The 24,416-nt window shown below is 49.3% G+C and overlaps 1 protein-coding gene across 1 annotated transcript in view; it reads right to left on the reverse strand.

Annotated features, from left to right (window-relative positions):
- Positions 1–21,879, reverse strand: part of AVPR1B (arginine vasopressin receptor 1B) — a 33,481-nt gene extending 11,602 nt beyond the window's left edge. The window contains exon 1 of the mRNA XM_069633172.1: positions 19,193–21,879. Coding sequence (XP_069489273.1) covers positions 19,193–20,129 — 937 coding nt within the window. The 5' untranslated portion in view covers positions 20,130–21,879. The remainder of the gene's footprint in view (positions 1–19,192) is intronic.
- Positions 21,880–24,416: the final 2,537 nt, after the last annotated feature.

Here is a 24,416-nt window from a genome sequence, read left to right on the forward strand (position 1 = left end):
CCCGCCCCCTAAGGGGAAAAAGACATAAGCATTAGCGCTTGCTGCAATTAGACAACGAACATTATTATTAAGCTTGAACTTTTGAACAGAACTTTTACAGCGCCTTACCTGAACAGTCAAGCTTACCTGAAGTCCCATCAATCCTCAATCCAGTGAAGTAACTGGGTTTCAACGCGCCCCTGCATCAGAAGCAGGATGGAGAGCTCATCCTTCCAAACCCTAAGGTGAGGCTTCACGGGGAATCGTGGAGGAGGTATCGTGGAGGGTTGGAAGGGAGTGGGAGGCTTGAGCATTGTTCCACAGTTGGTAATACTCCCTTTTCACGCACAGGAGGGTATCCAACGAGCCAGGGAAGCCAGAATAGAGGGGCCCTTCCTGTCCATCTTCAGAGTTCTGCGCCTTCGACGCCGCGCCTCTGTGGGAACCAGGTGAGCGTTACAGGAAGACAAAACCTTCCTCCTGCCATTGACAGTCTAATTAACTAACAAAGGTTTCATGGATCCACCCTTTCCTTTGTTAGTTACTGGTGGCAGCCTCACATACTAATCAGAGTTAATTCAAATAGGCCCATGGAGGGCCTGGTCGCAGGACTTACCTAGGGAAAGGAAAACTCCAACACCCCTTTGATATGCACTGTGTCAACCTGAAGTCAGCTCCCGCTTCTCAGTATCAAGGGCAGTGACTGGTCATGTCTGGAACTATGTATTTACAGTAGTCATCCATGCAGGAGGACCTAATTCAGAAGGTATGAGAATGTGGTTTGGCGGAGACCAAAAGTCTGGTCCTACCACAGCTTCAAAAGAGACCTGTCGCTTTAATCAGTAACCACTGAGAGCTCCATTAACCAGCAATACCCTTTGATCCTTTGATCCACAACAGACCAGAAGATGGGTGGAATTTAGGATTACATGTTTTGACCCCTTTACCTTTTCTATTGCAAAGCACTCTGGTTATGACATAATACATACAGGAGATTGTTGGTGGGGACCCAGGATTTGTTCATTAAAGTAGGCTTAGCCTACACCAATCACTGGGGACCATTTGACTTTAAAAGAACGCTGAAGACTTTGCAAGGAGTAACAAGAAGAACTTGTTTGGACCCTGGCTGAAGGTACAGTCTGCCTTACAGCTTACACCAGTGAAGGAAGGCTAGGATTTTGAAAGAGGGAAGCAGGATTCCTCCCCTAAACATTTCCCAGGGAACAGAGGGAGATACTGAATCCAGAGGACCTGGCAAGCAGCTCCAGAACCGGTACCCAGCCAGCACACAGCATGCCCTGCTTGGCTCTGCAAGCAAGCTTCCTAGGTGGGAAGTGCCAGAGAGTCTCTGAACCAAAGCAAGGACAAAGCCGTTGCCTGCAACACTCTCCTCATCTTTGGGCCATCCGCCTTAAAGGATGACACGAGCCCAGTGAAGAAGCTAGGAGGAGTACAACGAAAAGCATCAACCAGCGTCCGCCTTAAAGAACATTTCCAAGCCAGTCGAGCCCCTCCATGTCAGGCCTGCAGGGTCTTGGGATGCAGAATGACGAGAGGCGGAACTCTCAGGGGCTCTGGAGAATATGCCCTCCAACCCAAGAGGAAAACCCCCCTTGTCAAGGTACCACACGAGAGAGTTGTTCCCCCCCAGGCAGGAGTGCTACTTAACACACCCCGTCTATGGAGACATCAGTTTGGAGATAAATGGGAAAAGGGAAAAAGGGTTCAACCTTACTCTGGACAATGTTTATGTGCATGCAAAACAAAACATTGAAGGGTTGAAGGCTCACCATAACAATGGGTCTTGGATGCTGAGAAGCAGCAAAAAGACAACCTAAACCCCTAACTAAATACCTTAGATTCTGTTGTGAACGTGGATTCATGCAGGTAATTTACTGTTGCAAGAACAGTGCTGCCATGAAGTGAACTTGCATATATACTGGTTGCGGGATCTCTAGCAGCTGCAGGCTCGGCATTAGAGGAATGAACCTACAAATCCAGATGCTGACGTAAGGTCAGCTGATTTTCCTCCACAGTGCGTCCCTTTCATGGAGTGTGGGCAGAGTTCGTTAGTACCCCACCTGACCCTTGCTGGTGCTGTGAACCCCTCCCAAGAGTCAGCAGTTCAATCTCCAGGGACTGCGGTAGGCCGTCCGAAACAGCCAGAAAAGGTGAGTCTTGGGGGTGTTAGGTACATTCTTAATGCTCGAGCTGCAACTACGCTGAAGTCGCTTACGCTGTCCGAGACGCCTCGACCAGTGCTTCCGACCTGCCAACCAGCACTGAGACAACCATTCCTGACCCTGAGCTGCTACGTAGGCCAGCCTGCAGTATTCCATCCAGCCTTGCCCGCCGAACTGCCTGCCATCTGATACACGCAGCTCCCATCTTTAACTCTGTCACAGAAGCTGCAAAGTGCCCTGAAACCCACTCTACACTGTCGAGAACCAAAAACTTCTACAAGCACAAGGTACATTTGTTGTGTCCCTCTAGTCCTTCTCCGAAGGCCCCATTGACCTTTTATGACCCATTGCTCCCTTTGTATTGAAACCAACTATCCTTGAACTATTGCGATTAATTACTTTACCAACTACCCTCCTGTCAGTATCCAGAGTGCATCCCTTTTCCTTCTTGAAACTGTCTGTCCTCTGTATTCCTTTACAGGGTGGGTTGTATTTCATAGTGTGCTAGAACTGTCTATTGTGATAATAATAAAGTCGATATTTGTATACAAACTTGACTGGACAGTCCCTTTTATCATTGGGTAATAATTGTATTTTCGCTGTGTAGCAACTAACCAACAATCCACGACCTTGCGGAGATAAGCCTGCTGTTCCGTCCACGTTACCAAAATTGGACAAGGAGGTTCATAACTTGCTTGTGTTTCCAATCCTTTTGGTTCCCTTCTGGTGTACTAGAGGTGTGGGGCTGATTGATGGTTTAGAAACCGATATTCATCCTTGGACCACTGGTGCCCCGGAAGTTTATTCGTCATAGAAGATCTTGCTTCTACCAATATCTGTCCAAGTTCTGATACATAGAGATTACAAAGGCAGGGCGCAAGCACACAGTCTGCCTGCATCCTCTGTATCAACAATAGGCTAGGCATAGCACAATGCCACTAAGTGGGCGTCCCTGGGAGCACCTCCAGTTCTAAGCCTGTTGGAAATGCACTGAGAGTATGTCAATTAGCAGGAAAGCATATATTTATCAATGTTAGAAATGTGTCCTTGTCACATGGGGCAGCACTATTAAATGCTTCGATTTATCAACTCAACACAGACAGCTCTGACAGATGCAGGCACCCAGATAAGAATGTCACCCCTATTGGAATCCTTATTGTGGTGCAGTCCGACATCCAGGTGATTGGTGCATTGTGGCATGTTACCAAATGCCACCAAAGTTGAGGTGGGTTTAGAAAATGTCTGAAAAAACGTTCTATCTGAAATATGAGCCTAATAACAAGCCATAGCGGAAGAGGTGGCAGAGATAAGGGAGGAGAGTGACGTGAAGGGTTGCAAAGGAGAAGAAGACAGGGGGGAATTGGCAGGAGAGAGAGGGGCCTTGGGAGACTGAGGGAGAGGGAATCCTAAATGCATGGGTTTCAGTGAAAAATGAGAAGAGAGCAGCTAGTGAAGAGAGCAGCTAGTGAGGAGAGCAGCTAGTGAGGAGAGCAGCTAGCGAGGAGAGCAGCTAGCGAGGGAGAGCAGCTAGCGAGGGAGAGCAGCTAGTGAGGGAGAGCAGCTAGTGAGGGAAAGAAGCTTGTGAGGAGAGCAACTAGTGAGGAGGGCAGCTAGTGAGGAGATCAGCTAGTGAGGGAGAACAGCTAGTGAGGGAGAACAGCTAGTGAGAGAGCAACTAGTGAGGAGAGCAGCTAGTGAGGAGAGCAGCTAGTGAGGAGAGCAACTAGCGAGGAGATCAGCTAGTGAGGGAGAGCCGCTAGTGAGGGAGAGCAGCTAGTGAGGGAGAGCAGCTAGTGAGGAGAGCAGCTAATGAGGAGAGCAGCTAGTGAGGAGAGGAGAACAGCTAGTGAGGAGAGCAGCTAGTGAGGAGAGCAACTAGTGAGGAGAGCAACTAGTGAGGAGAGCAGCTAGTGAGGCGAGCAGCTAGTGAAGAGAGCAGCTATTGAAGAGAGCAGCTAGTGAGAGAGCAGCTAGTGAGAGAGCAACTAGTGAGGAGAGCAGCTAGTGAGGAGAGCAGCTAGTGAGGAGAGCAACTAGTGAGGAGATCAGCTAGTGAGGGAGAGCCGCTAGTGAGGGAGAGCCGCTAGTGACGGAGAGCAGCTAGTGAGGAGAGCAGCTAGTGAGGAGAGCAGCTAGTGAAGAGAGCAGCTAGTGAAGAGAGCAGCTAGTGACGAGAGCAGCTAGTGAGGAGGGCAACTAGTGAGGAGAGCAGCAGCTAGTAAGGAGAGCAGCTAGTGAGGAGAGCAGCTAGTGAGGGAGAGCAGCTAGTGAAGGAGAGCAGCTAGTGAGGGGGAGCAGCTAGTGAGGGAGAGCAGCTGGTGAGAAGAGCAGCTAGTGAAGAGAGCAGCTAGTGAGGAGAGCAGCTAGTGAGGAGAGCAGCTACTGAGAGCTGCTACTGAGGAGAGCAACTAGTGAGGAGAGCAACTAGTGAGGAGAGCAACTAGTGAGGAGAGCAGCAGCTAGTGAGGAGAGCAGCTAGTGAGGGAGAGCAGCTAGTGAGGGAGAGCAGCTAGTGAGGGAGAGCAGCTAGTGAGGGAGATCAGCTAGTGAGAAGAGCAGCTAGGGAGGACAGCAGCTAGCGAAGAAAGCAGCTAACGAGGAAAGCAGCTAGCGAGGAGTGCATTTAGCGAGGAGAGCAGGTAGCGAGCAGAGCAGCTAGCGAGGAGATCAGCTAGTAAGGGAGATCAGCTAGTGAAAAGAGCAGCTAGGGAGGACAGCAGCTAGCGAAGAAAGCAGATAACGAGGAAAGCAGCTAGCGAGGAGTGCATTTAGCGAGGAGAGCAGGTAGTGAAGAGAGCAGCTAGTAAGGAGAGCAGCCAGTGAGGAGAGCATCCAGTGAGGAGAGCAGCCAGTGAGGAGAGCAGCCAGTGAGGAGAGCAGCCCGTGAGGAGAGCAGCCCGTGAGGAGAGCAGCCCATGAGGAGAGCAGCCAGTGAGGAGAGCAGCCAGTGAGGAGAGCAGCCAGTGAGGAGAGCAACCAGTGAGGAGAGCAGTTAGTGAGGAGAGCAGCTAGTGAGGGAGAGCAGCTAGTGAGGGAGAGCAACTAGTGAGGATAGCAGCTAGTGAGGGAGAGCAGCTAGTGAGGGAGATCAGCTAGTGAGAAGAGCAGCTAGGGAGGACAGCAGCTTGCGAAGAAAGCAGCTAACGAGGAAAGCAGCTAGCGAGGAGTGCATTTAGCGAGGAGAGCAGGTAGCGAGCAGAGCAGCTAGTGAGGAGATCAGCTAGTGAGGGACATCAGCTAGTGAAAAGAGCAGCTAACGAGGAAAGCAGCTAGCGAGGAGTGCATTTAGCGAGGAGAGCAGCTAGCGAGGAGAGCAGCTAGTGAAGAGAGCAGCTAGTAAGGAGAGCAGCCAGTGAGGACAGCAGCCAGTGAGGAGAGCAGCCAGTGAGGAGAGCAGCCAGTGAGGAGAGCAGCCAGTGAAGAGAGCAGCCCGTGAGGAGAGCACCCCGTGAGGAGAGCATCCAGTGAGGAGAGCAGCCAGTGAGGAGAGCAACCAGTGAGGAGAGCAGATAGTGAGGAGAGCAGATAGTGAGGAGAACAGATAGTGAGGAGAGCAGATAGTGAGGAGAACAGATAGTGAGGAGAGCAGCTAGTGAGGAGAGCAGCTAGTGAGGAGAGCAGCTAGAGGAGAGCAGCTAGTGAGGAGAGCAGCCAGTGAGGTGAGCAGCCAGTGAGGAGAGCGGCTAGTGAGGAGAGCAGCTAGTGAGGACAGCACCTAGTGAGGAGATCAGCTAGTGAGGGAGAACAGCTAGTGAGAGAGCAGCTAGTGAGGAGAGCAACTAGTGAGGAGAGCAACTAGTGAGGAGATCAGCTAGTGAGGGAGAGCCGCTAGTGAAGAGAGCAGCTAGCGAGGAGAGCAACTAGTGAGGAGAGCAGCTAGTGAGGAGAGCAGCTAGTGAGGAGAGCAACTAGTGAGGAGAAAAGCTAGTGAGGGAGAGAAGCTAGTGAGGGAGAGAAGCTAGTGAGGGAGAGAAGCTAGTGAGGAGAGCAGCTAGCGAAGAGAGCAGCTAGCGAGGAGAGCAGCTAGCGAGGAGAGCAGCTAGCGAGGAGAGCAGCTAGTGAGGAGAGCAGCTAGTGAGGAGAGCAGCTAGTGAAGAGAGCAGCTAGTGAAGAGAGCAGCTAGTGAGGAGAGCAGCTAGTGAGGAGAGCAACTAGTGAGGAGAGCAGCTAGTGAGGAGAGCAGCTAGTGAGGAGAGCAGCTCCTTTATGGGGCCCGGGGCCGCGCTACATTCAACTTTCTCTCACTAAATACTGCCCTGCTAGAGTCCTTCGGTCCTCCAACTCCAACTCTCTGCGGGTCAGATGAGAGTGGGGGTATATCTCTTGCTTCAGCAGGAGCCTCCCTCTGGAGTGGCCTACCTGCCCCTCTCAGACTTGAGCCGGATCTCCTTAAATTCTGGAAGCTTCTCGCAACCTTCCTCTTCTCCTCTCCTTGCCTCGCCCCCTTCCTTGCTAAATGCCCCCCTGCTGATATGCCTGGCTCCTTCTGAGTCACACAGGGGCCAGGCACCCCACACCCAGTCGGCTTCAGCACCCTGCAATTGCCTTCAGGCACTCTTCCCTGATAAGACTACTGAGTCTGGTCCTCCCCCCTCCTCATACAACCTGACCCTCACCCCACACTCCCCATAGCACTTTCCTTCCAGGTCTTAGCTAGCACTAGCCCCGAGGGCCACCCTAGCACTTACCCAGCCCCTGTGCCCCTTCCCTCCTGCATGCCACCTGCCCCTCCCCTCCCCTTTCCCTCACCCTGCCCCTCCACCCCCCCACTGCATTTACTGTTGCGGCACTTGCATGATCCGAATATCACAAGGCCTAGTAGGACCGTTTCTTGTTGTTTGTATCCTCCTCTGCTCCCTTCCCCTTTAGTCTTGTGGTGCCTGGAAACCCTTTCTGCTGTGTAGGTGCCCAATAAATAAATAAATAAATGCATGAATAAATAAATAAATAAATAAAGACGTCTGGCCCGCACACTAAACAACAAATACACAAAGAAAAGATATGACAATTCAGATAACACAGTATCCTGATAACCTGTCAGTAACCTTCATGGATTCACTTCCCCTGCCACGGAATTCCCCCTTTCTCACCTGAGAGCAATCCTTGCAGGATTTCTTGGGCGGTGTCTTCTTACGCACGGACCTGGTCTTGTATAAGCCCGCGCAAGCCTCTTCTGGCTCCAGCGTGCGTTCAGAGTTCCGGGATTCAGATACTCCGGTGGTCCAGGAAACGAAGAAGGTGCGCAAGCACGGCACATGGGTCCAGGAAGCAAGGAAGAAAGAAGAGGGGAAAGGGAATAGAATTAGAATGTCCAGGAACCAGGATAACAGTTCAGCGAACTACGGATCACACGTCTAGTCGCTACTTGCAATAGCATTGAGACGCGCTGGGCCGCTGGGGGATGGTCTATTTGTAGATTACGCTATGTCCGACGTGAAGACCGAGGAGGGTGTTTCACGTTAGACGGCCATGTTGGAAGCACCAAGGAGTGCAAGCCCCGCTGTGATAAGGACTATGAAATCCAAAAGGGGCGTGTTCTGTGGGTCATGACAGCATGCCTCCTCCGAAAACCTGTTCCACCAGGTTTGCCTGGGTGTATGAGATGGTATCTTCTGAGCAATCGAGGGGTATTCAGATTAGAAATTGGTTCCCAGGTTCTTTCACTAGGAGGATATCTTTTCCATTCAACCAAGTACTGAAGCTGAGCCTGTTTATACCTGGAGTCGCATATTCGGGACACTTTATATTCCAGTTGGTCGTCCACCACCATAGGAGTGGGTCTGCATTATTTCCGGGAGGATCGGATGTAGGGTTTTAATAAAAAAGTGTGGAAAAACTGGGTGAATTTCCTTCCAGGAGTCTGGTAGCTTGAGCCGGTATAAGACTGGATTTATGATTTCCTTGATGGAAAATGGACCATAGTACCAGGGGGCCAATTTGTTTGGCCATAAATGTCGGGGTAGTAGTTTCGAGGATAACCAGACTTGATCACCAACTGCATAAGAAGGCCCTGGTCTTCTTTTGGTATCCGCATATCGCTTAGTATGTATTCTGGCCTTCTCTAAGTGTTCTTTGGCTTCCTTGTGTATGTTGATGAGTGTTTCAATCCAGGAGTCGACGGTAGGAACTGGTGTGGGATGTGGAAGAACAGAGGGTAAAACTGATGGATGGAATCCTTGACTGCAATAAAAGTGGCTGGTCTTAACTGCTGAGTGATCGGAATTGTTGTAGGCAAATTCAGCCACGGGTATTAAGAGCGACCAGTCATCCTGCACCTTGGTGTCGAAACAACTAAGATATTGTTCCAGGGTCTGGTTTACACGTTCCGTAGCTCTGTTGGTTTGTGGATGATAACCTGATGAGAGAGCGCATTGGATTCCTAGAATGTGACAGAGATGTTTCCAGAATTGTGAGATGTAATGGGGTCCTCGGTCTGATATGATCTTGGAAGGAAGTCCAGCAAGGCGTAAAATGTGTTCCAGGAAGATTCCAGCGAGTTCTGATGAGGATGGTAGTTTATACAGGGGTGTAAAATGAGCCATATGAGTGAACAAGTCAATGGTGACCATGATAGTCGTGTATCCCCTGGAAGGTGGCAATTCCACAATGAAGTCTGTAGCGATGAATTCCTATGGCCTTGTTGGTAGTGTAGGTTGCAGTAGGAGACCCGCCGGTCTCTTGTTATCGTGTTTGTTTTGACTACAGATAGAACAGGCTCGGATGTACAGTTGTACTTCAGTTTTCATTCTAGGCCACAAAAATTGTCTTTGTATAAGACATTGGGTGTTGGTGATGCCACAATGTCCGGAGTGAAGGGTATCGTGCCAGAGGTTTATTATTCTTTGTTGTAATTTCTGTGTAGGGATGACTAGAGCATTATCCTTGAACAAATATCCGTCCTTGGTTCTTAGATTCCATTGATTCTTCCTTGAAATATCCTTCCAGAGTTCAGAGGATTGGGTTTGCATCCGAATTTCTTCCAGAAGACTGACTGCTTGAGCTACAAAAATCGTGCGTGGAATCATTTTAGGATAGGCCCGATCTTCAATAGTTTCGTAGTCAGGACGTCGAGATAAGGCGTAAGCAATTATGTTTTGTGATCCAGGGACATGACTGATGTGGAACTGGTACTGGGCAAAGAAGAAGGCCCAACGGGCCTGACGACTATTCCTACACTCCAAGGATTGTAGAACTTGAAGATATTGATGGTCCGTGCGGACCTTGACTGGATGTCTAGCTCCCAGGAGTAGATGTCGCCATTCTGTGAAGGCTTGGGGGATGGATAACAGTTCCTTTTCCAAGACGGAATAATGTGTCTCACTGGGAGTCAGAGTTTGTGAAAGGTAAGCAATGAGGCGTTCCAATTTGTCCACAAATTCTTGCTTCAACACTGCTCCTTCTGCGTAGTTAGAGGCATCCGTCTCCACTAGGAATGGCCGATTAATGTTGGGTTGGGCCAGGATGGGGGCTTGAGTAAACTCTGTCTTTAAACATTGGAATGCCTTGTCTTGAGGCCCAGACCAGAGAAAGGGAGTGTCTTTCTTCAATAGAGCAATGATTGGTTGAACAATCTCAGAAAAGGTGGGTATGAACTTCCGGTAGAAATTGGAAAGCCCCAGGAAGGATTGAACTTGTTTCACGGAAGTGGAAGCCGGCCAAGATAGTATGGCCTTTACCTTCGAATGATCCATACCAATTCCTTCTGGGTTAAGGACAAATCCTAGGTAATGAACAGAAGTAACTTGAAACAAGCATTTCTCGGGTTCGGCTAGGAGTCTGTGTTCACATAGTCGTTGTAAGACTGCCTTTATATGCTCTTCATGCTTTAGAAGGTCCTTGGAGTAGATCAAGATATCGTCCAGGCAGACTATGACGAAGAGGAACAGCATGTCAGAGAACACCCTATCCATGAAACGTTGAAAGACTGCGGGGGCATTAGCAAGTCCAAAGGGCATGACCAGATATTCGAAGCGTCCAAAGGGTGTTCTAAAGGCTGTTTTCCATTCGTCTCCTTCCCTGATACGAATCAGATGATAGGCACCCCTGAGATCCAGTTTCGTGAAGATTACAGCTCCTCTCACCGCTTCCAGGATATCCAAGATCAAGGGTAAGGGCTAACGGTCCTTGAGGGTGCATTGATTTAATCCACGATAATCAAGGCATGGTCTAAGTTCCTTGGTGTCCTTCTTGGGAACAAAGAACAACAAGGCTCCAGCTGGGGATTTCGATGGTCTTATGGTGCCATTTTCAAGGTTGGTATCTAAGTATTCTCGGAGGGCCTTTTTTTCCGGTTCAGGTAGGATGAACATCCTCCCAAAGGGAATCACTGCTGAAGGTTCTGTGTCTATGGCACAGTCTTCAGGTCTGTGAGGGGGTAGAGTCTGGACTATGGCAGTTGAAAACACATCAGCATAACCCTGATAGGCCTTTGGGACCTGTATGATATTGGAAAGCATGAGTGGTACTTGCTGATCTGTTGATGGTTCTTTGGAAGGTGTCAAGGAGGAATCCAGGAATAGACAGTGAGACATACAAAACTCAGAGCCGCGAAACAAGGATCGTGCTGCCCAGTTGATATTAGGATTATGTTTCTGTAACCAGGGCATTCCCAGTACCATGGGGTAATGAGCCGACTTAATGATGTCAAATCTGATCACCTCTTGGTGATGGTTTATTGAAAGCTGGATCTTTTTTTAGTCTGCAGGCTTATGGGTCCTGAAGTGAGGGGTCTTCCATCGATCGCTTCCACCGGTTGCATGGTACTTCGTGTCTCATATGGAATGTGGTGACTAAAAAGCCAATCTTGATCAATGAATACTCCCATAGCTCTGCAGTCTACCAGGGCCAAAATGGAGTAGGTCTTATTCTTGGATGGCGATAGAAGGGCCTGTAGAATCACCAGGCTGTTTTGTCCAGGAGAGTTCAAGGATGGAATTGATGTGGAGCAAACATCTCTCTCCTGAAGCCTTGCTCCATCTAGGATCGGGAGCTGGCGTTTCCCGAACGCCGAGGAGGGGCTAGAGGACATTCTCTAACCAGGTGTTTATCTGAGGCACAATACATGCACAACCCCGTATGAATCCTTCTCATCCTTTCTTGCGGCGATATGGGTCCACGGAAGGCTCCTATCTGCATAGGTTCTGGTTCACTAACTGAGCCTGGGTTTGTGTCCGTTTTGGAGGTAATCTCAAAGGACACCTTCGGGGGGGTTACTTTGGATCTTTTCTTCTCTGCCTTTCTTTGTTGGATACGAAAATCTATTTGCATGGCAAGGTCCATAAGAGCCTGGAATGAGCTCGGGCGAGCCACTCTGGCCAACTCATCTTTGATCTCCTCATTCAGTCCTCTTCTGACTAGAGTAAAACTTGCTTCAGGAGACCAGTCAGCTTCCTTGGCCAATTGCTTGAATTGGGTTACAAACGTAAGCATATCCTGGGATCCCTGATGAAAGTCTAGCAGGCGTTCCTGGGCACTATAGACCTGCTCTGGGCGGTCAAACATGGTTTTAAGGGCCTGTATGAAACCATCATAGTCATCCAGGAGGGCATCTCCAGAATTGACTAAGGGCATAGCCCAGGTTAGAGCATTTCCGGAAAGGTATGAAATTATGAAGCCCACCTTAGCCCTGGGAGTTGAAAAGTAGTAGGGCTTAAAATTAAAGTGAACCAAACAGGAATCAAGGAACCCACAAAGGGTTTTTGCCGACCCATTGTATTTATTAACTATGCCGCCCAGCAACACACTTTCCTTTGTGGCAGAATCACGGGATAGAACTAATTGTTTGCGTGCAGTGTTTTCCGCTTTTAAATTCTGTACCTCGGTTGTTAGTTCTTGCATGCCACGCATGAGATCCTGAACGGCCGCTTCCATGTCGACTTCGGTCGTTTGGCGTCTCAAACTGTCACGGAATTCCGCCTTTCTCACCTGAGAACGATCCTTGCAGGATTTCTTGGGCTGTGTCTTCTTACGCACGGACCTGGTCTTGTATAAGCCCGCGCGAGCCTCTTCTGGCTCCAGCATGCGTTCAGAGTTCCGGGATTCAGATACTCCGGGGATCCAGGAAAAGAAGAAGGTGCGCAAGCACGGCACACGTGTCCAGGAAGCAAGGACGAAGAAAGAGGGGAAAGGGAATAGAATTAGAAGGTCCAGGATAACAGTTCAGCGAACTACGGATCACACGCCTAGTCGCTAGTTGCAATAGCATTGAGACGCGCTGGGCCGCGGTCTATTTGTAGATTACGCTACGTCCAACATGAAGACCGAGGAGGGCGTTTCACGTTAGACGGCCATGTTGGAAGTATCAAGGAGTGCAAGCCCTGTAGTGATAAGGACCGTGAAGTCCAAAAGGGGCACGTTCTGTGGGTCATGACATCCCCAGGATACAAAGAAGTAAGGAAATCATTGGAGGTAAGACACTCTCAAGTCAGTTCTTGATGTTTCAATGTCTAAGTAAAGTTTTGTTAACCAATGTTTGAACAATAGCAAATCTTTTCTACTTGGTGAAATATGAACATTCCACTTCCTCAGAGCAGCACCAATGGTAATCCCGGCCACGATGCTTTGTCACCACTTCCAGCAATCCAAGAAGATCTGCCACAGTTCACAAGAAATGCAAATTCCCCAGCATTAGATCATTCATAGATTCCCATGCTGTGAATATTCCCCATCGTCAGGCTATGAATCCTCGGTTACGTTTTGATTCCCCTTGCAATAGGCAAGAAGAACCTACATTTTGTAGCCTAACACCCTTGTTATGGATGATATTGGTCCTCACCAATCGGGACCTCGAGTAGTCCTAGACTAAACCCTCCTCTTCCTTTTGCCCTAAAATTATAACTGCGTGTTATTTTATTTATTTGTTTATTTGTAGCGTGCCGGAGCACGCAGATATCAGGGCGCGAACATAAAGACAACAGACGAGACTGAAGAGGGTGGTGCTTCATGATTGGAGTCTAGGTTTTATCTGAATAGTAAAGTTTTCAACTTCTTCTTGAAAATCAAGAAGTTGGATTCTAGCCTTAATAAGGCCGAGAGTTTGTTCCATTTTAATGACGCTTTAACTGCAAAAGATCGTCTTAGTCCATATGATTTCTTGACACGGATGGTTTTCACCAGACTTTGAGCTTTTGATCTCAAAGACCGACCTGGTTCATATGATGTTATTTGCTCCTTTAAGTATGCTGGGGCGGAGCCAGAAGGGCAGTGGTGAACAATTGATACTGTTTTGAAGGTGATACGGTCGTCCACGGCTAGCCAATGGATCGACTTCCTATCTTCTGTGATGTGGTCCCTTCTAGATTTCTTTTTAATGACTCTCACCGCGTCATTCTGAAGGACCTCCATGAAAGCCTCTAGCTCCCATGCAGCAGGAACAAGGAAGCACATAGCGCTTCCTGGTTCTCTTCTGACACAGTGCCCCGGAGAGCTAGAGTGAGAGAGACAATGACAAAGATAGAGATGGGTAGGTTGGACAAGCGTGGGGCTGGGGCAGTGAGAGATAGTACTTCACTTTCTACTGATGGTATTGCTCCAAAGAGAGAGTGGGGGGAGAAACAGAGAGAGCAAGAGAAATTGCTACAACGAGATAAAAAAAGAAGCAAGAAACAGATACAGTCATAGAGAGAGAGAGAGCGAGGGGCAGGGTGAGGGAAGAGAGAGACAGGGGAGGGAGAGAAAGAGAGAGGAATAGATATAGGAAGCAAGCAACGTGAGAAAGAGAGAGGGAAAGAGAGGGAGAGAATATGCTACAAGAGATGAAGAAAGACAGGTAGAAGCAGATACAGTCATAGAGAGACGGACATGGGGAGAGAGAGAGAATGAGAAAGAGAAAGACAGGGAGGGAGAAAATGCCACAGAGAGGCAAAGAAAGACAGCTAGAAACAGATACAGTCGTAGAGAGAGAGGTAGAGGGAGGGAGGGGGAAGAGAAAGGCAGAGAGAGAGAGAGAGCGCGTGAGAGGGAAGAGTGAACATGCTATGGAGAGACAAAGAAGGACAGGTAGCAGAGGCGTTGCTGGGGGTGTGGGGACTGAGGGGGGTATAGCCCCGGGTCTTTTGGTTGTGGCCCTGGATAGAAGCTCAGAAGCTACGACTGAACGGCTAGCTAGCCCAACGTCTCGACAGTCCTGACATTAGCATAGGCCCCGGATCTTTTCCAGACCCAGCAACACCCCTGACAGGTAGAAACACATAAAGTCATAGAGAGAGGGAAGGGGGGAGGGGAGGGGAGAGAGAGAGAGAGAGAGAGAGAAAGAGAGTGACAGAGAGTGAGAGAGAGAGAGAGAGAGAGAGAGAGAGAGAGAGAGAGAGAGAGAGAGAGAGAGAGAGAGAGAGAGAGATAATATGCTAGAGAGAGACAAAGACAGATAGGTAAGATACAATCAGAGAGAGGGTCAGGGGGTGGGAGAGAAAGAGAAAAACAGAGTGAAAGACAGGGAAAGGGAAGGGAAGAGAGAGAGACAGATACAGAAAGTGAGCAATGGTGAGACTGAGAGAAAGAGAGAGGAGAAGGAGAGAGGGGGAGAGAGAGAGAGAGAGAAAGACGGGAGGAGAGAGATACAGAGAGAGAAAATGCTACGGAGAGACAAAGACGACAGGTAGAAACAGATACAGTCATAGGGAGATGGCCGGGGAGAGAGAAAGTGAGAGAGTGAAAGACAGACAGGGGAAGGTAGATCGATAGAGAGAAAGAAAGTGAGAGAAGGAGAGGGAGAAAGAAAATGTTACAGGGATACAAAGAACGACAGGTAAAAACAAATAGAGAAAAAGAGAGAGGGAGTAGGAGAGGGAAAGATAGAGTGAAAGAAACAGACGGTGAGAGAGAGAGAATGCTATGGAGAGACAAAGAAAGACATGTAGAAACAGATACATTCATAAAGAGAGAGACGTGGAGGAAGAGAGAGAAAGGCACAGACAGCGAGAGAGATACAGTGGGAGAGGAAGAGAGACAGAGAGAGAGAGCAAAAGAGAGACAGAGACAGTGAGAGAGACAGTGAGAGAGCAAGAGAGAGAGAGACAGTGGGAGAGGAAGAGAGAGACAGAGACGCTGGGAGAGGAAGAGAGAGACAGAGACGTTGGGAGATATGAATTCTCAGTCTAATTCAGACGAGGGGGGGTGGGGTTAGAAGGCAGCGCCCACCTTTAGAGGTTACTATTTTAACTACCTGCATGACACTGTGTGCCAGATGAAAAATGCAGCTATGCGTGTAGCCTTTCAGACCTCCTAAAAGTACTAGCATTATGCGTTATACAGAGTAACCTCGCACAACTATATATGGGCAACATACGTCATCGGGAATATGCCTGTGTTTCATTACATTCTCTTGACTGGGCACCCCTTTCAATAATTCTATAATATGAACAGGGGCGCGCGCTCCACTAGGAGAACCCTGCACGTGTCTTAAATGTGGGCGCTCTTGCAGTGTTGAGTTAGGCTGCCTGTTTCTTGGGGAAAGAGCAACTGGCTGCGACTTAGTAACTGGACAGATTTCCTGAAAATTTCCCTTTGTACCCTCACTCCCTCATCTCTAACCCCCCCCCCTCTCTTTTCCTCCACCCCACCCACGTCACCTCCCAGACATGGAGGCCCAGTACACTGTCTCCTTTCATATGCTGGTGTTGAATTGCATGTGAAATACAGACACACACACACACATATAAACCCACTTCAGTATTCTAACAGTGACAATGTAGTCCACTGGACTCACTCTTCCCTGAAAGGTGGATGAATGAAGTGTGACCTCTTTTGGCTGATCTTCACCAAATCTTCAAATCAATCCCAGGCGCTCTGTAGCGCGGTGCCCAGGATGCCTTTTAAGTACTAATGCCATGCATAGACCAGCGATAATATAGATCCATACCTACATTTTATCACCAATGCTATTTAGGGCTGTCATTCTTTCGTGCCCATGCTGCCTCTGCCAAAATATGTCAGTATCCCCATGCAGCAACATACTCCTGTTGGCTTTGTCCATAAAAATGTGAGCCACAACATGAAAACACGTTGAAACTGACTGCAACAAAATGCCGTTCTAACCGTGTAATAACACTTATTATGCTTGCTTTATTATAGACGTCAAGTACAAAATGCTATGCTAAAGAAATAGCTTGACTGGCTCTACTAGAATGCCAGTCTAGCCACGCAATAACACTTATCATGCTTGCTTTATCATAGCTGCCCCGTAGAAAGTGCCATGCCAAAGAAATAGCTAGACTAGCCGTACCAAAACACCTGTCCAGCCGGTAATCACACTTATCATGCTGGCTTTATCATAGAAGCCCATTATTTTAAAAAATGTATGCCGTCTTTATCATAGCTGCCCAGTAAAAACAAGGTCATGCCACAGTATGAAAAACGCCAAATGCCTGTCGAGCCATCTAATAACAACGTAAATCACATAAAAAGAAAATCAACAGCATTTTTTACTGGGATTCTATGACAGAAAGCCAAGTAAAAAATGTGTGTGTTCCCGTAACCCATGTCTCCCACCGCTCACCCAATCGCCCACCCCACAAGCCAAAATCTGCTCCCTGGCCCAGCAAACACACATTCACTCGCTCCATCACACACATCATTCACTCTCTCATTCACAGGTGCACCCATACATCATACATACACACATTAATAATCAAAATTAATTTAAAAAAATGCTTGCCTGCATGCATCCCGGTCCGGACTCAGCTCTGCTCTGCCACCTCCATGAAAGCCTCTAGGTCCCATGCAGCAGGAACTAGGAAGCAAAGAGTGCTTCCTGATGCCTGCACATGCGCATTGCAGCAGGTGCGCTTCTAACACGGTGCCCGCCCCGATCTGTTTGTGTATGCAGGGAGGCACAGGAGCGCTCCCTTGCACACACAAACATGCAGTTCCCCAACCTGCATCCCCAATGGGTCATGCAAGGCTGTGGAATCAAAGCACCCTCAGCCTTGCATGGCCCATTTTGCATGTGTGCTGGGGAACAGAACTGTCAAGGGGAAACTCTGTTTCCCCTTGACAGTTTAAGCCCACCCAGGAGTGCTCCCTCCGCTGCAACAAGCAGCAGAGGGAGCGCTCGGTGTATCTACTGGGCTGGCATGGCTCATCAATGTTGGGCAAGGGTCCTGGCGAGTCAGGGCCCCCTCGCCCATTATCGACGAGCCACACCTGGATTTACTGGTAAACTTGTAAGGGGGCGCTATTTATGTAGCTGCACAAGATCGTTTTTATACAGAGTTACACTTACTACGTATTAAAAGTAAAGTGTACAAGCACTGCTAATCCCAAGCTTAAAGTGAGTGCAAACGCTGCCATGTATATGCAAAGTCCACCCAAGTGCATATCAGGCCTTCACTCTGACTGCAGCGCACGTTCGCGACACTCACCGTCGCTGTGATATTGCTTTAAGCCCCCTAACACCTGAAAGGAGCATTGTGAAGTAGTGTTGTAGTGGAAAAGTTGTTCCCTTAACTTCATATGGATTGTAACTAATGTTCCCACTAATTACTATTCTCGTGGAAATGGCTGTTTTGTTTTAGGATTTTTAGGTTTTTAAACTCACGCTTTCATAGTAGTGTAATGGAAATAGGCTACCAGAATATCAAGACTAGTTAGTATAATTTCGTTTTATTGGGAGAGAAAGCAAATGCCGGTAACTGCAGTGTCTTGTGCCTTGTTGCTTCTTGAGGAGATGGGAATTGTCTGTGTGCTCTGCCAAAATTCTTCTGAGTGGCACCCGGAAGGGAGCTGCCCACGCGCACATGCGCACAGCTTAGAGGTAACATTGGTTAACTTTCGCTCCCTGTAGTAAAGTCTTACCTTCATTTTGTTAAGTGTTTAACGCGCATGAGCAATGAAAAGTCATTGTCAGCCGGAGCATAAATAGTGAAAAAGCCTAAGCGTGATTGGTCTGCTGTGCACCAGTTCGCTGTGAGATCTGGGTGCAAGCCAAAAAACGAAGCGCCAATTTGAACGAACAAGCCCTGAAAGTGAGAACTTTTTCTCAACCAGAAATGCGAATCTAGCAAAAACTAAACGTATATTGGTGCTGCTGTTTTTCAACCTAGCACATCTTGTATCAAACGTAACCAAATATGGTACGTCCGCACGTACGTGCACTTAAGGTTGGTTACCCTTGGAGAAGTTACACAGACAAGTTTAAAGGTTACAGAGGAAACTTATTTTCAATTTTCTACATGTACATATATGTTACGTTATCTTGCATTTGTATAGCGCCTCCTGCCATAGTTTAAATAAAAATATACAGGGCTAATGAGGGTATTGGTGTGGCTTATAACTACAAGGGTGCATTTCTATAATATGGTGCATAAAAGAGCATGTCTTGACTGCACACTGCATTAGGAGCGAGAGCACGGATCGGATTCACCGATTCGGCCATCCCGTTTGCTCACCGAAAGTGAACGCATTTGCGCCAGCATCTGATTCTGGATTCTAATGAGATGATATGATAGGTCATTTATAACGCACTTAACACTCAGAGATTTCTAAGCACGGACCTGGGGATCGAACCTGTGTTGCTCTGCGTTGTCTTGCTTCCAAGGCAAGCACGTTGCCCCTGAGCTATCCTCCCGATGGGGTCCCACAGGTTTTTGCAGACGCTCAAAGCTGGGGGCTTGCATGGGAATCCATGTAAATGCGGCCCGCCTTGCATGTGCATGAGGGGAAGAATTTCATGTTGCATGCACATGTGAACGGAGGATAGCACCGGGGCAAGAACACGCAGAGCAACCGAGGTTCGAATCCCGGATCCGTGCTTAGAAACAGAACTCGGGTACGGTATTAGGCGTGTTATAAAAAAAATTAAATAAATAAATGTCCTCTCGTTAATCGGATCACACTTTTGTAGTCCCTCCTGTGCAATTTATACAGACTTGTAAAATTAGGGGCAATACGTTTAATCGTGTTTGTTGGATTATAGGTTACGCTGTCTAGAACCTTCTAGATTGTTGACATTCAATTTAATTGTGCCGGCGTTGTTGGTGGAAGACATGATGGCTATGAGGGACCAGTGTGTTTTGATCCTTTTTCTCGCTTACCTTCATTTGGGGCGTTCTCATCCCAGACAGACCACATCTGGACACTGAAGAAGGGGGTCCAGCAGAAGATGTAGGCCAGGACAATGACGAAGGTCATCTTGACGGTCCTGATCTTGGCCCGGGAGATGGTCTTGATGCTGCTCACTCTGGAGGGCATGACGTGGCCGCGGTAGGGTCCGTTCTCGGACCTGCATCCCTGCGTTTTGCCTTTGAGGTTCTTGCAGATCTCGTAGGTGATGAGGCCGTAGCAGACCACCAGAACGACGACAGGGAAAACGAAAATTGACATCGTGGTCCAGGTGACGTAGGCCTTGGCTCCCCAGGAAAAGTGGAAATCTGCCCAGCAGTCGATGATCGCGGAGTCCTTGCTGACCTCCCTCAACGAGAAGATGAAAATCTGCGGCAGACTGAGGAGGCTGCTGACGAGCCAGGTGGCACCGATCATGAGGTAGGCCTGCTTGCTGGGCTGCTGGAGGGTCTTCAGCGGGTGGCAGACCGCCATGTACCTGTCCACAGTCATCATGATCAGCATGTAGGTCGACGCAAACATGCTGAGCACCTGGCAGTATTTGACCGCGCGGCACAGGAAGTCCGAACCGACAAACCTGAACGTGATATCCCAGATCATCTGTGGCAAGACCTGGAACCCGGCCACCACCAGGTCCGTCAGCCCCAGGTGCGTGATGAAGAGGTGCATTCTGGTCATCTTTTTCCTTATGCTGTACATAGCCAAGAGGACCCCAAGGTTTCCCACCATGGTGACAGCCAGGATGGCGGCCAGGACTGCAATCTCAACCTTGGCTAAGGTTTCATCCCGCGGGTCATCCTGTTCCCCAGAAGAGGGGTGTGGGGTCCTCGTCATCCAAGAGTCAACATCAGTGTAATCCAGAGTTTGGAGAAGAGTCTGATTCCATTCCCGGCCCTTCACCGGCTCCATCCTGTTGATGATTGTGCAGTGTTTGAATATTAAAGTTCCCAGTTTTCCAAGACAAATACTCCTCTGTTTATTTACTTGGTCAACCCACCAAAACAGGCAAGATTGCCAAGTTGAACAGAATCCAACAATGCATCCAACAATGCATACAGTGCCGTCAACTTCGAAGAGGCCCAGTAGAATTCCAACAGATTTAACTTATTTTGAAAATTCACATTTATTTTTGCACCAAACCTTCCAGCAGCGCAGGTCCTTTGTGTGGAGCTGGTCCGTTCTGGGGGCCACGCCCAGTTGGTTTGATAAACAAGGCTGCTCCATTCTCCTGGCCTCAGCTCGTCACTTTCAGAGTGTGTTGATATCACCCAGTAATAACCAGCAAGAGGAGATCCCAAAGAGTCGAAAATCAACCATCTGCAGAGGCGTCGCTGGGGATCGTGGGGGATGGGGGTGGGTGGGTAGGCTATAGCCCGGGGTCTTTTGGATGAAGCCCCGGATAGAAGCTCAGGGGCTACAGGTGTGTGCTGCTGGCAAGCTCCTCAGAGCAGTGCATCCTTTGTGTGTGCTGCTGCCAAGCTCCTCCGAGCAGTGCCTCCCCCGGTGTGTGCTGCTGCCAAGCTCCTCAGAGCAGTGCATCCCTGGTGTGTGCTTCTGCAAAGCTCCTCCGAGCAGTGCATACCCGGCGTGAGCTGCTGGCATGCCACTCAGAGCAGTGCATCCCTGGTGTGAGCTGCGGGTATGACACTCAGAGCAGTGTATCCTCGGTGTGAGCTGCTGGCATGCCACTCAGAGCAGATATGCCACTCAGAGCAGTGCATCCTCGGCGTGAGCTGCTGGCATGCCACTCAGAGCAGTGAATACCCGGCGTGAGCTGCTGGCATGCCACTCAGACCAGTGTATCCTCGGTGTGAGCTGCTGGCATGCCACTCAGAGCAGACATGCCACTCAGAGCAGTGCATCCTCGGCGTGAGCTGCTGGCATGCCACTCAGAGCAGTGTATCCTCGGTGTGAGCTGCTGGCATGCCACTCAGAGCAGTGTATCCTCGGTGTGAGCTGCTGGCATGCCACTCAGAGCAGACATGCCACTCAGAGCAGTGCATCCTCGGCGTGAGCTGCTGGCATGCCACTCAGAGCAGTGAATACCCGGCGTGAGCTGCTGGCATGCCACTCAGACCAGTGTATCCTCGGTGTGAGCTGCTGGCATGCCACTCAGAGCAGACATGCCACTCAGAGCAGTGCATCCTCGGCGTGAGCTGCTGGCATGCCACTCAGAGCAGTGCATACCCGGCGTGAGCTGCTGGCATGCCACTCAGAGCAGTGTATCCTCGGTGTGAGCTGCTGGCATGCCACTCAGAGCAGACATGCCACTCAGAGCAGTGCATCCTCGGCGTGAGCTGCTGGCATGCCACTCAGAGCAGTGCATACCCGACGTGAGCTGCTGGCATGCCACTCAGAGCAGTGTATCCTCGGTGTGAGCTGCTGGCATGCCACTCAGAGCAGTGTATCCTCGGTGTGAGCTGCTGGCATGCCACTCAGAGCAGTGCATACCCGGCGTGAGCTGCTGGCATGCCACTCAGAGCGGTGCATCCTCGGCGTGAGCTGCTGGCATGCCACTCAGAGCAGTGTATCCTCGGTGTGAGGTGCTGGCATGCCACTCAGAGCAGTCATGCCACTCAGAGCGGTGCATCCTCGGCTTGAGCTGCTGGCATGCCACTCAGAGCAGTGTATCCTCGGTGTGAGGTGCTGGCATGCCACTCAGAGCAGTGCATACCCGGCGTGAGCTGCGGGGGGCTGGCAAGTGATTTACAGACCTGTGCTTCAGGAGAAGCCTAGCCTCTGGTTGGCTGCTGCTGCACTGGGCGGCTGGGGCGGGGGGGGGGGGGGGGGGGATGGGGAGGGGTGGTGACTCCAGCAGTCATACATGTCCGCCTGCTAAATCCTGCCTCAGATCAATTAGGGAGCGTTGCTCTCCTCCCCTCTGCACACAGCACACACCTTCAGAGGGTGACTTTTCATGAATCCTCGGGGTTTCTCAGATAAGCAGCTGTCACTCCATCCACCTGGCGTGTCTGCGTCCCATCCGGCTCTCTCTGGGTCCGTGGCCACGTCCCTCTTTCTTCCATCCCCATCTCTGCTTCTCTTCCTAGTGCTGCGGTAGATGCTATTCTCTGCCCTCTTTCTTTCCACTTCTTGCATTCACTCTTTTTGCAGTTTTGGGTCTCTTTGTTCCTTTTCTTTTGTTCTTACTTTTCTTTTTCATGTTCTCCTCTTTTGTCTCTCTTCTCGCTTTCCTTCCCATCTCTCTTCTACCCTCTTTGTTGTCTCTCCTCCCACTTCCCGTTCCCTCCCTCTCCTTTTTCCATCTCTCTTCCTCTCTTCCATGCTCTCTCTCTTTCACTTTCTGTCACTCTCTCTGCCTCCCCGTCCCGATTTGTCTCCTACTCTCCCTCCCTTTAACTTTCTCGCTCTCTCGCTCTCTTTCTCTATCTCCCTTCCCTTTCTCCTTTTTTCTGCTCCCCCTCTTACTTTCTGTGTCTCTTTCCTATGTCTCCCCTTCTCCCTCTGCCTTTCTCCCCCATATCCCACAAGTTGTGTCCGCCCTTCTCCCACGGCTCTATCTGCGTAACCCTAATGGTGAGACATATCTGGATGTATACGGTTTGGCTGTGGCACAATTGTTCAATTCGACCGCAAAGTCAATTTTGCCGCAGCCAAATCTTCCCAAACTAAAGCCCCCCACCTACACCATACACAACAATCCCCCACCGACCCCCTAATTACCGTTTCGCCATCTGCTCATCTTCTAGCCCAGCGGCGGTCGGATTCGACCACGCTGGGTCTGTTTTTTTGGTTTTTTTTTTTCTTCCCGTCCCTGCCTCCAAACCTCCGGAATCGGGGAACACCACTGCTACCTTCAAAAGCCATCACTACCAAACATGAGAAACGGGGGACACCCCCGCAACCCTCGCTCAACTAGTTGGGTAGTGATTACCCAAACTGATCATTTACAAACGATCGAATGGTACTGGCCGAATTTGGCCAGATGTACCATATGATCGTTTGTAAACAATCAATTTGGGTAATACCATCTATCTGTGTGCCTGCATATCTATCTATCTATCTATCTATCTATCTATCTATCTATCTATCTATCTATCTATCTATCTATCTATCTATCTATCTATCTATCTATCTACCTTTCTGTGTGCCTGCATATCTATCCAATCTATCCAATCCATCCATCCATCCATCCATCCATCCATCCATCCATCCATCCATCCATCCATCCATCTATCTCTCTATCTATCCATCTACCCTATCTATCTATCTATCTATCTATCTATCTATCTATCTATCTATCTATCTATCTATCTATCTATCTATCTGTCTATCATCCATCCATGTATCTATCTGCCTTTCTATCTATCCATCGATCCATTTATCTATCTGCCTTTCTATTTATTCATCCATCCATGTACCTATCTGCCTTTTTATCTACCCATCCACCTACTCTATCCGATCTATCTATCCATCCACCTACTCTATCTATCTATCTATCTATCTATCTATCTATCTATCTATCTATCTATCTATCTATGTATTGTGGGAAACCTGAAGGTATTCTCAGTCCGAGTCCCCTTGGTTCCTCTACGCAGGTGGCCAGGGAAAGGCCATTGCTTTTGGATCCTGACCCTGGGGGTTGACAAATGAGGGAGGATCACCTGGGTGGAGGAGCCTTAGGGACTGGGAGGGGGATGCCCCTGGTCGAGACATGGTATCCCCTTTTCCTATTGACAATCAACCCAACCCCTACCCAACCTTCATGGGTTGTGAGTCAATTCCCCTCATTTCTTCACATATGACATTTGACAGTACTGGGACGAGGAAGACGCAACCAAGAGCAATGAAGACTAGGCTCGTTTGCCACTCTGGTACTGGGACGGGGAAGATGCCTGCCGAGAATTGTAAGGGTCAGGCATGTTCCTTTAATTGTGGTCAGGCAATGCTAATTGAACATTCGCACCTGCAGCCTGTCAAGGGGCTGCAGGTGTATGAAAGGAGCCCAATCTAAGGCAAGAGGGTGAAGGTGGAAGTGGAGGCGGGGTCGAAGCAGCAGCAGCAGCAGAAAGGCCAAGAAAAGCAGCAGGGAACAGCAGCGAAGAGAAATGCCGAGACGCTCAGGTCTGCAGAAGGAGACGGCCTAAAGAAGCGTGGCGTGGGAACTGGGGCTATGTGGAGCAGATCAAACATTGGCATGGGAGCCATGTGGAGAGACTGTCCCTTTTCATGGAG

Source organism: Ambystoma mexicanum, chromosome 13 (assembly GCF_040938575.1).
Source record: "Ambystoma mexicanum isolate Mex_15411 chromosome 13, UKY_AmexF1_1, whole genome shotgun sequence".
Taxonomy (NCBI): Eukaryota; Metazoa; Chordata; class Amphibia; order Caudata; family Ambystomatidae; genus Ambystoma; species Ambystoma mexicanum.